General features: G+C 40.9%; 1 protein-coding gene across 2 annotated transcripts in view; it reads right to left on the bottom strand.

Moving 5' to 3' along the window:
• Nucleotides 1–14,055, bottom strand: part of N4BP2L1 (NEDD4 binding protein 2 like 1) — a 33,316-nt gene extending 19,261 nt beyond the window's left edge. The window contains exon 1 of one of the 2 annotated variants that reach the window (XM_036744626.1): nt 13,765–14,055. In XM_036744626.1, the coding sequence (XP_036600521.1) occupies nt 13,765–13,931 (167 nt within the window). In that variant the 5' untranslated portion in view covers nt 13,932–14,055. The remainder of the gene's footprint in view (nt 1–13,764) is intronic. The other variant, XM_036744627.1, reaches the window with a different exon arrangement.
• Nucleotides 14,056–15,881: the final 1,826 nt, after the last annotated feature.

Here is a 15,881-nt window from a genome sequence, read left to right on the forward strand (position 1 = left end):
AAAAGAACAGCTAAAACAAATTTCTCTCATCCCAGATCAGATAAGGGAAGAGAGTAATGGTAGGGAATTTGAGTCATCCCCCTCCACCTGGGGAAAAAAAGAGCGGAGAGGCATAGCAGCAATATGGGGACTCCACTGGCAACAGTCCTGTGCCCCCTGGGAGCTGTGTCGCCCATCCTTTCTGGCAAAGCTTGGAAATGTCATCCAGGTCCTTTATATTTCACCCATCCTGTCCCAGCGGCTGCAGACCGCCCTAGGCTCGGTAAATTCTGCAGTTATGGGGGAAGGCTGAGGTACATGTATTGGGACTGTGGTTAGCATTTCCCAACCTCTGCCTCCAAAAATTGTCTTCACTGTGATACCAGCCTCTGCTTTAGGTAAACTTCATACTTCTCTGTTCCAGTTGTAACACTGTATTTTATCTCTGTTTGTCCTGTTTCCTGATTTGTAAAGGGAAAATAATAATGGTGGTTGTTATGGGATGAAAATGATATAATGATTCTAAATTGCTTAACATAATGTCTGGTATATGTTAGACATAACATAATTACTATCTCTCTAATTTAAATGTAGCTGTAGCTTTTGAAGAGGTTTTTAAATACCAAAAGTAATAAGCTGAATAATTTCTATATGTGGCAATCTGGAAATGCAATTGATGTCATCTGAAATTTATTGTTTCTGTATTTCTAAAATTGCATTTTATTCCTAAAATTCTCATAGATTGTGAAATTTGAGAAGCAATTCTAATCTGATTTTGATATATGTAAAATGGGTTTTTAAAAGGGATATGATAAAAATTTGATTATTTGGAACTCTTATATTTGGTTATAACAAGTAAATAATTAATAATACTGACATTTACTATGAGAGCAGATTTTCCATGTGAAAACTTTTCTATTATGAGAATACATCTGGTGGTTTAAAGTTATAGTTTCAAATGATGAGATGAAAGATTCTCTGTGCAAGGAGATTTTAAAAATGCATAATTATGTTTAGGGTATTATTATATTTCTAAATTGTGTAATTTGGCAAACAGATGTATCAGCAATATTGAAGAAAAATGTGATTTTATAGATAATAATCCTTCTCCAATCTAAGAGTATTGGACCTTACAAATTAAAATGTTACCACTAGTGATTATGAATCCAGATTTGATTTGCTCATCCAACTAAGTCATGATCACCTGATTGATAATTAATAGATTCTGTTTCAAGTTTAAACATGTGATAAGTGCTTGTGGTGTGCTTATATTTCTAAATTTTCTTGTATTGTGCAATTTGATTAACATTGCATTACCTATGTTGTTAAGAAAAAAATTCCTCTCATAATCGAGATGTTGTTAGATTAAGAATTGTAACCATCTAGTCATGAATTCTTATCAATCTTATGTAGTTTTCTGTGTAGAGGAATTCCTATGAAGTAAGTTTTTAAAGTCCTGGTAAACTTTGTTATTGTGACAAGGTTAATTTAATTGGGTATGTAATTTATAGAAACTAAGTGTCCTCCCCATTACAACAACTTTTTGACTAAGGAACTTTGAAATACCTAGGAATTCTGTATAATATTTGAGAATGAGGACATTTTCCACCAACTTAGTAAATGAATTCCAGTGTTTAAGGGTTAATTTGCTTTACAGAGAAAGAAAGAGATGTCTATCATTTTAAAACTTTCTAAATAATTTTCTTCAGAAAAGTTTAGTAACTATTCCTCTTAACATCAGGATAAATTGTAAGACTGTTTTAAAGGGGGAAACACTTTTAGAAGAAATGTTAAAAAAAACTTTTTGTGATTTTTGAAGACAACCTTGGACACGGCCTAGGTAGGATCTTCTTGACTCTATTTCCAAATTCTGCTATTTCCTTTCTGAAAAGGAAAAATCCCCACCTAATTACTCCTAAGCCCTGCTTTCAGCATCTAGTGACTATATGATTGGCTATCAGATATGACTCATGCCTTGAATCAAACAGAGCTAAGGAAGTTCTTTCCTTCTGTTAAGAGATATGACATTGTCCCTCTTTTCTTTCATAGCAAATTTATATTATCAAGAAGTTTTTTAAGTACAATACTAAATCTATTAGGTAATAGATGGATATTGGAATATCTCTGAGTTATTATGTAATAGGGTGCAGAAATGAATAGCTTACAATTTTAACCTATGTTCATGGCCAAATAAAAAATTAAAATAATATAGAGATAACATCCTCCAAAAGGAGGAAATGATTAGACAAAGTAATAAGACAAAGATGTAATGTGTTAGATGTCTAATTAAAAAAGGGATAGCAAATTTTGAGAAAAGCAATAGGCTCAGATTGATTCTTCTAAGAATTATATACAGATGTATATGATTGACTTCCAAAATTTATCATATTTTGGTAATAGGATCTCAAATTTGGATTTTTGCACAAGAAAATTTTATAAGATAGTAGTAAAAGTGAAATTATATCACATTTATTAAAACATTTGTCTGATAATTTTAAAAGGAAGATTTTATGGTTGGACCTTCACATTTTAAAAAATTCTTATACCAGGTACAAGATTTAGGTAAGGACAGAAGCAGCAGATATATAAACTGAAATACTCTGAAGTTTCAAAAACAGAGAACCAAATTTCAATGATTGTAAAGATAATATTGTTTATAAATATTAATGGGAATAATTTGGACAAAGGAAAAAGAAGTTTGTGAAATAAAAATACAAATGTAAGGTTGAATCATTATCCCATAGTCTAAGGCTGGGATTTTAAAGTTACTTTGTATCTATGTGAAATAAGGTCCTTAAATGTTTCAAAGTGATATAAGGGCAAATTGGGTATTAATACAAATTGTGCAAGTAATTGCTGGAATTAAATCAGAAACATTTTACCTATCATATTTATATGGTCCAATTTTTGAAATGCATACAAGCTATTTAAAGCTAGCCTTAAGGAGGTTCCTTAAGCAAAGTGAGATTATAGTCATATCTTAAACTGATTATTGGAACTTGCTATTCAAAGACTTAATGGGGCTGTAAACTGGCTATTTTTTCTGAGTCTAACTCCAGGTATGAATATCAAGGAACGCTGACCCAACATGCCAGCAGCCCTTGCAGGGAAGGCAGGCGTCAACTGCAGGTATGATTTAAACCTGGCAGCCTGACTTAATGCAGCTTGCAATTTGACACAACTTCTGCCTGGAGTTGACAGGAAACTGGGGAAAATATCACCCCTTTACTCTAAGTCCCTAATCTCTTAGAGGCAAATTTCTATAATCAGAAGGTTTTGTAGGTATAGTAACAAATCTATTAAAATAATTGATTATGGAACTTCTTAGATTACTATAGGACTTGAACTAGTGTTCCTGTAAGTTAGGGTCTTTAATTCTTGGTAATGGTATGAAGACAAGTAGGTCAAGGGCTTGCGAGAATATCATTTTGTTAATATCAAGCTTGTCTAAAGCTTTGTTACAATTAAGAATGTTAAAAGAAGAATGGCTTGTGGTTTATTTTGTAAATGTCATCAGTGACTTGGCATGACTAAAGGTTTATGATGTTATATGTACTGTGTTACTGCGATACAAGAAATTTAATGTTAGTCAACATTGTTAATAATCATTGTATTACTTTGTACAATTCATGTTTAAGTTTTCTTGGTTATCTAATGTGTCAATGTAAAACATGTGACATGAAAATTTCCCCCTCTAAATACCAGTCTATTGTGAACCATCTAAGTGGTTTGGTCTGTACCTGACTTAATGTAATTGTGCAATTTCGTGAATTGTGAGAAAAACTTTATTGTATTTGTTTAAACTCAGCCCTGTGTGGCTAGGATACCGAACCATTTATTGTACTGTTTGAACTTAGCCCTGTGTGGCTAGGACCTAGGTTGTGCTGTTTTTCTCTCAATTATCAAATCACATGTGTTCTGGGAGCTCTTGTCAGGTCTGACTACTCCTATAGCTGCCAACTTGTGGATGTGGACTCCTTGATTCTCCTGTCCCATCTGCAGCCTGCCCCTGCTCGAGTGGACATCTGAGCCTATAGGAGACCTTGCCCTCCAGTTTCAAAGGACGACATCAGACGTAGACTGGACCGGTCCTGCACGAAGAACAGCTCCCTTTCTAAGTCCCTTTGCATTCCCATTATGCTCCCTACCCTAATGCCCCTTGCAACTTGCTCCCTCTGCTTGTTTACAATTAGTTTATAATCACTGCCCATCTCGGGGGACATCCAACCACAGGAAGAAAAATAAACCTGAATCTACCTAGATAAGGATTTTTAGAACTTCGCCCCTGAGGAAGATAGAGGTTTTTCCATACCTTAATTGGTCTACATGTGAAGCCTTCAGTTTGCCTTTGACCAAAAGGAGGAAATGAGGAATATTTTATACCATTTTATATCATTTTTGTAATTTCAATAAGACCCAGAGCCTGAACTAATCAAACAGAGGAAGAGTCTGGACCTAACAGCTTCTTTGTTCTCTGAGTAAACTCAGAATACCTCTATCTTATGTCAACAAGCCTAGATGGAGCATTCGTTCCTCTGTCCATGGCCATTAAGGATGAGACCTTTAGCCCTGAGAAATTATCTTGAATTATGTGACTTTTTCTTATCTTAATATTTTATGGGCATATGCTATGTTATGGAATGTTAATGGTAAATTAAACACAGATCCTAGGTTGTAATTCCAATTGACACTTTGTCAACTATCCTGACTTACTGTATTTACAACCTATTCCATTAATGAAAATCCTTGTCTTATAGCATGGTTAAACATACATGGGGATCATAAAAGTTAAGTAATACAGACATGCTGAGTCTGTTAAGGAAAAATGTATATAAGCTTACTCATCTCTTTATTCAGGCAGTCCATGCATGCATGTCTGATATGCTTAAGGGAATAAATAATATGAATTTTTCTATCACCTAGCTCTGTTTGCCTCCTTTAACCAAACTTTCAGGTTTACAATAGATAGATAGATAGATAGGATGGATATATAGATACACATATATAAATAATCTTTGTATTATCTGAAAAATATCAATTTCTTAATCTACTTGGGATTTTTTGCATAGATTATTAGTCCAAACTCTTTTTCGTGGTTATGGATCTCACCCAGGAGTCTCTATAGTAGTGTCCTGGGATTTGATACATTCACTCATGACCATAAGAATCTTGAGAGACCTCTGTAGGGATTTTTTCTTCACTTTGAAATCTGTGTTGGATATACATGAAAATGCTACACACTTTTTTGGAGAAAATGTCTCTTTGTTTTATACACTTCACCTGATACTAATCATCAAAAGATGTCCCCTCTATTGATTGCATCTTTCAAAGAATTTTGCATAACTTTGATGTATGCATTGGACATAATTTACTAGAAAAGAGTCTTTAAGAGAGCATTTTGTTCCATTGAAGATTTGGTTTTTTTTTTAAATAGACAACAAACAGAAAGCATAGTGAGATTTTTGTCTTCTTTCAGGCAACTAAATAACGGCATAGATGTGATCTACATTGATTATCAATTATAGAAACCTGCTTGTTTCCTCCTAGCAGGAAAATAGCCTTTTGGTTGATTTATGATTTGGTTTATTTTTTGTGTGGCATAAATAAATTTCAAGATTTTTATATTTTCTTCCTTCCTACTCCTTGTAATTTGGTCCTCAATGCCCAACACAATCTCCTCTAGGTGTGTTTGGTCCAATCTAGCTGCTTTAACTGTCTTTGCTCTTAAGTACTATTTCTACCTTCTCTCTAACTCAAGAACATAGTGTTAGAATCCAAATGTACTGGCTCCAGCTCCATTGTCATGGATGGTGAAAAGAATTTGCAAAGAAAATGTTAGCACAGAAACAACCCCTTCCCCCAACACACACCAAAAAAACCCCCAAACCCAGATGTGCATAATAAGATTTGTAGTTTCATATACAAGTGGTTTTTTTTCTGTTCTTTGCATTATGTTCATGTTTGTTGGTATTTATCAAGTTCAGAACAACAAACAAAAAAATTTAAATAAACTGAAAATCTTTGCAGAGCTTTTCTTTCTTTTGTTATCCTCCTTAAATGCCCTTTGGGTGATTTTCTTAAGTTGGGTCTCTCTGTAAGCTTTCTCTAAACAGGTTTTACAAGGTAATACTGCTCATAATCTTTTGCTATCCTTCTCCCTAAGATTTCACAAACAAGTTTATATACAAAACTAACGTTCCCCTTGGCTGCCATAGATCTGCACTTGGCAAGTGTTTGCTGACAAGCATTTTTAGGCAGTTTTGGTCTCTTCATTATGGCTATTTAAATGGCTAAACTTCTAATAGGAAATTATCTTCCCAAGTGTCTATTCCTTCCTTCCACTCATATCCCAATTTTTGATTATCCGTAACCTGTCTAAATAGGTCAAGCTGGAAGTTTAAAAATTAGATATCATATTGTTTTCTCATATTTATTCTTTCTCTTAGCTCTGTACAAATTTTTATCTTTGCTGTAACAAGACAGTTGGTTTGACTACAGAGGCAGCTGATTCAGGAATGACTCCAGTACTAGTGAGTCATTTTCTAATATAATATATGATTATCAACTGTTGTTTGCATGTTGTCTCCCCCATTAGACTGTGAGCTCCTTGAAATCAGGGACTGTCTTTTACCTTTCCTTGTATCCCCATCACTTAACACAGGACTGGGTCATAGTAACTGCTTAATTAATATTTGTTGTCTTGACTTATTAATCACCTATCATATTGAGGATAAGGGGATCATATATCTGGAGATGATAAGGACCTCAGAAACCATCTAGTTAACCCCCTTATTTTACATATAAAGAAACTAAGGCCCAGGGAGGTCAACGCCTACCCTCAAAGGGCTCACAATCTAAAAATCCCAAAGCAACAGACTTAAAGAACAAATATCTAATTTAAAGTTTAAAGACAGTCTTAGCACCCTCAGCCTCTTTTGCCTCTGCCATCATGACTGCAGAAAGAGAAGGGGGCCACAAAGGACTGAAGACCATTTTGTATTTTTGTTATTTCTTTGGTTGCCATGGTTCAAGAATTCAGCACCAAGGGTCTAGACTACTGGTGATAAGCTCCTCCACACTTAGCTATGCCGGTCACTGGAAAGCAGACTCAGTCCACTGCCAGGACCACATATGGGTGGGCACAATGAGTATTTGTTGATTAATAGCAACCCTAACCAACCTGTGACTTTTTATTTGTTAGGTAGTTCAGTAGTGTCCAACTCTTCATGACCCCATGGACCATACTGTCTATAGGGTTTTCTTGGCAAAGATACTAGAGTGGTTTGCCATTTCCTTTTCCAGTGGATGACTTTATACAGCAGCTTTATACAAAGCTCTTTCTTTCAAATACGTGCTCACGTGAGCCTCACCACAGTTTTGCCAGGAATGAAAATCAAGCTCACTGGCCTACAGTTTGTAGACTCCATGTTCAGAGACACGTGTCCTTCCCCAGCCTGCAGCACCTCTCCCATTCTCCACATTCTTTCAACCTTCACTGACAATGGCTCAGCAATTACATCCATCCATTTCTTTCAGTCCCCTGGAATGGAGTTCATGTGGACCAGGTGATATAAAGCTCATCAAGGGCATTGGTGTTCTTATTATGTCCTCACTTATATGTTATTTGACTTCTCTATTAGCCACTTCTATCCTTCATGGTCCAAAGATTATGCTCCTTGACAGAAAAAAAAAAAAGCAAGATAAAAGCTGAGGAGAGAAAGAGACAGAGAAATTGAGAAAGAAAAAGAGACCTCAGAAGATCCTGGAAAACTGAAGTGACCCCATCACAGTTCTATACTCTCTCTCTGCCTGGCTTGTGATGTTTCCAAAAATCCTCATCTGTTTCCTCCCCCCAAGAGAAGCTCTGACTCATGTCAGGGAAACTGGGTTTCATACCTGTTGCTTCCAACCTGTGTGACCTGGGACAACTTGCTTAACCTCTCTGGGCCTCAGTTTTCCTAGCTGAAAATGAGGGGCTTAGACCATGGGCTTCTAAAAGTCCCTCCCAGCTCCAGACTCATGAGTTCTATGAGCCTTTGAAACTACCTTCCATGGCAAGAACAACTGCCTAAAGGGCGAGGAAGAGAGCTCAACCATGCAGCTCCCACATACCTATTCTAGCAATTTCAAATCAGACTAATTATCAAGAAATCCAACGAGAAACTATTAAAAAAAAAGGCTTCTTCCATCCCAGAACTACAAAAAAGAGTTCTAAGTCCAGGGGTTCTGACGTCTGACACTATGTTCTGAGATGCCAGAAAGAACACTGAGGGTCCCATGCTTTGAATCTCAAGGGGGTGGGGAGTTGGGAGAAAATTTCTGGAGGTATAGATCAGCACAAGTACCCAAGAGACCCAGGTCAAAACCAAGCAGGATAAACTACCCCAACCCAAAACCGAAGCAGAGAGTAAAGCTCTGCTCTGGCACTGATCAAAGCCCCAATCTGGACTAAGATTGGGTAAATTAATATTTTTTAAAAATAGATCAATCAGTATAAAAATTATTGCAAATCTAACTTGATAACAACTGCAGGCAGAGATTCAAATGGAAAAAATGGATTTTTCACAAGGAGTACATGAATATCAAGAAGAAATAAAGAAATGAAATGAAGGCTCCAGAGGAAATAACTGAAAAAATAAGTAACTTAAAAAAAATGGTGAACTTTACCTAAGAAATGGAATTCCTGAAAACCAGAATAGACCAAACAGTTATCAATGAGTTCATGAGATAACAAGAAATATTAAAACAAGATCAAAAGGTTGAAAAAAATAGAAGAAAATGTAAGAAAGAAGACCTGGAGAGATAATTTCAGAATCACTGGAATCCTTGAATGCCATGATTTTTCAAAAGCTTGAACTCTATATTTCAAGAAATCATAAGTAAAACTGCCTAACCAAAGGGTAAAATAATGAAAGAATCCACCAGTCACCTCCCAAAAGGAACCCCAAAAGTAAAAGTCTCAGGAATGTCATAACCAAAATCCACAGCTCCCCTGTCAAAGAAAAAATTACTGCAACTTCCAAAATAAACTGGTTCAAGAACCAAGAACTACAGTTGAGATCACACAAGGCCTGGCAGTGTCTACTAAACATGAGAGATCTCGAATACAATATTCCAAAGGACAAAAGAGATAGGCTTACAACCAAGAATAAACTTACCCTGCACAGCTGAATACAATCCTATAGGGGAAAAAAAAGGAATAGAAGACTTTCAAGTATTTCTGATGATCATACCAGAAGATGACCACACAGGAGAAGAAACTCTGAAATACAAACACAAGAGTCCAGAGAAACCCAGAAAGATAAATTTATTTGAGTAGTTAGAAAATGTATGATGATATCATGCTAACATTCTAAAAGGAGAAGCATGTGTCCCTTCAAAACCTATCAAGGGAGTTAAACGAGAAAAAACAGAGGTCCTGAGGTGAGAGAGGATTGATTAGTTTGAATGTTTGAAAAGAGAAAAAAGAAGGGAACATAAAAGGAGAAATATATTAGTGTAGCAAGGAGACAGAAACAAGGGGTATGGGGGACTTGCTATTTCTCATCACTGGGGGGTGAGAATAGACAGACAGGGTTGGGGGAAGTAGGCATCAAATGAAACTCATTCGTATCTGAAAGGGACAAAGGAAGATTAAACACATAGACACACACACACACACAGACACAGAGTTTGGTGTAGAAAAATACATAGAAGGGAAATCACAAGCAAAATAAATTTCCTGATTCTGAGAGGGAATGAAAGGGTGGGAGGGAGGAAAAAAATTCCAAAAACTACAACCTAAGACAGAGGTAGCAAACAGGAGGGCTACTAAACTGTATACAAGTATCCCTGCTGGCCACATATTGACTTAGTTTCAAAATGCAATAATATGATCTGTGATTCATCATATATTTCTTTTTTAAGAATTTCCCAATTATGTTTTAATTTGGTTTGGGCAGAGCTAAGGAGTGTTGTACGGCTGTAAGTTAGACACCTCTGCGCTAAGGGAGGGCCTTGGATGGCCTCTCTGACCGGAGAAATCAGGGGACTATCATCAGGCAGCTCTCGGTGCAGACTCCAAGCCCAGCCTTCTTTCTGCTCCAGCACAATGACTCAAAGATTTGTAAAAGAGAACAATAACAATAATTATCATAATAATAGCTAGCAGTTACACAGAGCTTTAAGGTTTGCAAAGTGCTTTACACACTTTATTTCCACGGATGGTGAAATCTCAGGAAGGTAATCTTCATGTATGAAGGGCTATACCTCATGTTGCAGATACCCTCCAAATTTAAGCAGTCTTCCCTTCTTCTTCAGCAACATCCCTGACCTGTCAGTACCTCTCTGAAAAGCTCTCCCTGGATGAGTTACTTATACTTTTCAATCCATGGGAAGAATTCTGAACATTTTCTCGGACAAGTTTCTACTTGAATTGACTTAAACATCCCTAGAATTTAAACAGGAGTCTTCCCCATTTTTCAATCATTTCAGACTATAAAAATGTAGTGTAAAAAAAGGTGAGAACATGACCTGGTCCTGATCCCTTCCTTTCTCAGTATTCTTCCCTGTCCCAGAATTTGTTTCCATTCCCAATCGCACCAGGAAGAAATAACTACACTGATCTGGGAAACAAGACATGATCAAATTGGGGAAAAGTGATTTCCTCTACAACTGCACCTACAAGAATGATCACAAATTTGGCATAATGGAAAAAGTACTGGCTCTGGAGCCAGAGGACCTGGGTTCAGATCTTAACTCTGACACTTTATAACTATGTCATCTTAGGCACACATTTAATCTCCCTGTGACTCAAGTTTCCTGATCTGTAAAACGACGGGAATCGGATGAGATGGCCTCTGATGAATAAGAACAATGGATTCTAGTACCTGTTGTGCTATGCCACTTATTAGCTGTGACTCTGGACCGGCAATCAAAGCTGGGCCTCAGCCTTCTCAGTTGTAAAATGAAATAATTGGGCATTGAAAAAAAATATTGTGCTAGAGATCCATTTCCACAACTAAAATTCTTCATGCCTAATTCAGAGGGTATTCTTCCCTCTTGTTTCCCCCAAACCACATTTCACAAGGACTACAGACGACCCAGGGTTCAGGCTATCAAGCTGAAAAAAGAGCCCTCAAGGCCTATTTCTGCAACCCTGGCCAAACTGAGCTTTGCTCCACGTAACAAAGAAACTGACTAATCCCTCACCCTTATAGAAACTGTCAGAATTAGTCTCCTAGAAAATGGAAATTTAGAGCCAGAAAAGTCTTGATAAAACATCTAATACAAATCCCTCATTTTATAGATGAAGAAACTTGTTCAAAGTCACACTGCTGGTCACTCAGCCAAGAGGGAACCAACTGACCAGTGTTCTGGGGACAAAGCCATAATGACCACATCTGAATCACCAATACCATTAGATCTGTTAAAATATAATGTTTTTGTTTTAAAGGCTTCTAGGTGAACCAAGAATTTTAATAAAATTTGACACCATATTCCAGTTCCAGTCCTACACTAGTTCCTGTTCACTGACACTCAAAGGACATCAGATGCTTAATCTCCAGGACACTGTTCTATTCACCATGATTCAGTACGTGACTGTACTATTATCTAGCTAAACACAGATACAGGGGTAGATGGTGTATTGGACTTCTTGATTCATAAATATGTCTTCTCTTTATATTCAACAAATGTTTATTGGAATATTCATTGTGCTAAACTAGGTGCAGAAGACCCAAACATGAAAAAAAAGATTCTTGCCTTCAAAAGGATTACAATCTAATGAAGACTTGAGACATGTACAGAAATAATAGAGGGTATGGTAGAAGTCAAACAGAGGTCTAAGAGATTCAGAGAGGGAAGAATTACTTTCTTAAAAGCAATCAAGGGAGTATTCTTGGAGGGACATGGCACTTGAAGACAAGGATTTCTATAGAAATGGGAAGGGAATCTTTTCCAGGCAGGAGGATGAGATGAGAGAAAGTAGTACGGTAGGGCTGGAGCACAGAGATAGGAAGGAACTGTGAAAAAAGGCTGGTAAGGTAGGTTGGAGTCTGACCCACTGGCTGCTGAGTTCATATTTATTAAGTGGGCAATGTAGAACAAATGAGAGCGCCATGATCAGATCCTGTTCACCAGAGGGGTTACTCTGGCAGTGGAGGAAACAGGGAATTGCAGGAGGCCAGTCAATTTGGTCACTAGGGACCTCGGAAAGAGCAATTTTAGTAAAGAGATGAGGAAGGAAATCAGTGAACTCAAAATTTCTGCACATCTGCTTTTTTTTTTTGGCATGCCTCCTTGTATGGGGGCACAGAATGTAGAATAAAAGCAAGGAAATAAAATGTCTAAACTACAGCGGGGACAGTGGGAGTGGAAAAGAATATTGTAAGTGGGAGAGTAGAAGCAACAGGATCTGACTCGACTAGACACAATACAAAGGAGGGGGCAAGAACAATTCCCAGATTTCAGGACCGAGTGATTAAGAGGTCAGTTGTGTAATTAACAAGAATGGGGAAGTTAGCACAGTTTTTTTTTTAAAGTTCTGTACTGGATATGCTGATTTTGAGGGGCTAGATGGACGGAGAGACAGTCGTCAGGCAACTGGAAATATAAAAGGGAGGTATGGGAAGCGGGGACATCCAAGAGGAAGGCTGGCAATCAATTAGAAATGAGGCCCAGAGCTGAGGGCAAAGATGAGGATCTGGGGATAGAGACTTGAGGGTCGTTTGCTTAGAAGTGATAACAATCCATGAGAGTGGATGAAGTTGCCAGGAGAGTGTAGAAAGAGCCCCTGGGGTGCACAAAGGGGAACCAGGGAAGGATTTAGACTCCTCGACTCCTTCCCTGAGACAGAGAGGAAAGAGGAAAAGAATCGTAACAGGAGGGAAGAAGAAGAAAGGGATATCACGGCCTGGGTGTTTGCAAGAGTCAAATACTGTAAAGATCAAGGGGGAGGCCGGTGGATTTGGTCACTCACTGGTGACCCCAGAGACAGGAGGAAGGAAACCAGAGAGCCTGAAAATTCTGCCTGTCTTCCACGTCTGCATGCCTCCTTGTGTGGGTGCAGGGTCACCAAATTCACAAACAAGAATTCCAATAATTGTTTTCTGGCACTTTTATTATTCTTGTTCAATCCTCACTGCATCCCTGCCAAAGTTGGTGGTCCAAGTGTTCTTATGCCCATTTTACAGATGAAAAAACAGGCTCCTGAAGAGCTAGGTGACTAACCCAAGGTAAGGTCGGGCCGCATGGTGCACAGCGGCCACTTCATAAGTAGTTCTGCCTGGGTCCACGGGGCACCTCGGAGGCTGCGGTGCTCATGTGCAGCCCCTCAGACCCCAGCTGACCGGACACCCCTTCCCGGCCAAGGCTCGGCCCGCAAACGTGCGGGCCGCTGAAGGGAAGGCCACCGTCGTTTCGGTGAGCCCACATCCACCTGCCCTCACCCGTGGCATCTCCGGGGGCTCCGTGCCGGTGCCCGCTCAGCAGGGGGTCCTCCTCTCCCTTCCCCTTTCTCCCCCCTCCCCCTCGGGCCTCCTCCCCGACCCGCCCCCCGTGGGACGCTCGGAGAAGAGCGCGCGCCTGCAGCTCCGGCTGCCCCCCTCCCAGGCCCCCGACCCCCCCTCCCCAGCTTCAGGGGGAAGCTCAGGAAGTGAGGTGGGGGCTGGGCCCGCAGCCGTCCCCCCCCCCCAACTCCAGCTCCCGCGCGCGCGCGAGGAAGTGCGGGGGCGCGCGCTGGCGTGACAGGGGGCTCGTGAGGGGTCGTGGGGCGCTCCGCTCGCCGGGCCCCGCAGCTCCCTTTACCTGGCCAGCGTGCTCTTCCCCGAGCCCGGGAGGCCGCGCAGGAGGTAGAGGTGCTTCCTGAAGCTGCCCCGGCGCTGGGGTCTGCGGCGAGGGGGCGGCAGCGGCTGCGGGGGCGGCTGCGGTTGCAGGCTCAAGCTGCTGAAGGAGTGAAGGAAACTCTCCTCCATGGGGAGGGGAGACGGGGCCCTCGGGGCCCCCTGTTCCTGAGCCGCGCTCCCCGCGGGGCCCGACGCCGCTGCTGCTGCTGCCACCGCGGCCGCCGCTGCTGCTGTTGTTGTTGTGGCTTCTCGGCCATGTGACGGGGGCGGGCGCAGCAGCCCCGGCTCCTCCTCCCCCCCACTCCCCCCGCTCCGGGAAAAAGGACCCCCCGCCGAGGTCGGCGCTCGTGCAGCCCAGCCCACTCCGGGCCGCGGCGCTGGACACGCGGCCGCTCCCTCGGGTACCTCCCAAGGACTCCCGCCCGGGGCTCCGCGTACCCTACTCAAACTGGAATCTCCCTGAGGGCAGGGACCGTGTTTGGCCTTCCGTTTTATCCCCTGGCGCTTAGCTCAGCTGTACCGATTGAAGGTTTTTTGACGCCCAGCTTGGGAGAAGGGAGAGAGGGGCTATTTTTATTCCCATTTTATAGATGTGGAAAATGAGACTCAGAAAAGTTAAAAGACTTGCCCAGAGTCTGAGGTGGAGTTTAATCTAGATTTCCCTGCCTCCAACCTACCTCGACTCCTAACCCCAATCTGGCTCTGACTCTGTAAGTGAACGTCCCAAATGCCTAACAGAATAAGGCGGGGACGCCCCTTCCCGCCTACACCAATCGATACCCTTGGGTCATTCTACAAAAGGGGATTCGTGATTTTACTCGCCAACCACATTCCTTCAAATTTTCCTATTTACGGGGAGGGTCTCCACCAGACTGCCCTAGACTCGTGGTAAGCTCAGTCATCCTGTCTTCCCCTGCCCTCAACGCCGGACCGTAGTCTATTCCACCTCCCGGACAGGTGAACTCCACCTGGCGCATCTGTCCCCGGCTGGGCCCTCACGCAGCCACCGGACGCATTTAAGATACTTGTCTCCACTATTTTAACAGGTGCCGGATGGGTCACCCTGCTTTCAATCCTCCCTCTCAGTCTATCCTCCACACAACTGCCAAAATGATCCTCCCAAGCCACAGGTCTGACCCCATCACTCCGCTCTGCTCAAAATCTTCAGTTTTGTCTCCGAAGCAGACTCCCCAGTCTAGCATTTAAACTCTTCCACCTTTTAACTCCAAATTCAGATATATATCATATTATTTCCCTTCGGAATACTCTAGGTCGGGCCAAAAACGGACTACCAGCTGTTTCCAAAACTGTTTGGCATGCCACCTCCACTCAAGCTGTTGTAGGTTCCTGATCTCTCTCTCTCTCTCTGTCTCTCTCTCTGTCTCTCTCTCTCTCTCTCTCTCTCTCTCTGTCTCTCTCTCTCTCTCTCTCTCTCTCTCTCTCTCTCTCTCTCTCTCTCTGTCTCTCTCTCTCTCTCTCTCTGTCTCTCTCTGTCTCTCTCTGTCTCTCTCTCCCCCTCTCTCTCTGTCTCTCCTTCCCCCATCCTTGTCTTTACATATCTTTACATACAGCCCCCCCCACCAGCTGTCGAATTCCCCTCAAAGATAACAAAAGCTCTTTGAGGATAGGGGCTGCTTTCGATTTTGTCTTTAAATAGAGTAGGTTCTTAATAAATATTTAACTCCAATATCTCGCACTACTGCCCCCAGCTCTTCTCTCTTTTCCCTGTGTCTTTTCCCTCTGCCGCCAAAAGTATCCCCTGAGAGCATTACTATATCTAAATAATCCAAAATCTAAATAATCTCAAATCTGTTCATTAGATCTCTCCATTGAAATCCTAGATTGTTTTCCTGAAAGTAGCAGAGAATGAGCAGCCCAAAGGGTTAAAGGATTACAGGTTCAGGGCAGAAGCACAAGTGGATTGCCCTTCACTGAAACGGGCCTTATCTCCACTTGGAACTATTTACATTTGCCGGGGAAATATAACAAAGTCCAACAAGTGCACTTGTTTATATAGACAAATACCCAGAATTCAGACTTTCCACGAATCGGCAGGTAGAGATAGTATTCTGCTATCCC

Source organism: Trichosurus vulpecula, chromosome 2, assembly GCF_011100635.1.
Source record: "Trichosurus vulpecula isolate mTriVul1 chromosome 2, mTriVul1.pri, whole genome shotgun sequence".
Taxonomy (NCBI): Eukaryota; Metazoa; Chordata; class Mammalia; order Diprotodontia; family Phalangeridae; genus Trichosurus; species Trichosurus vulpecula.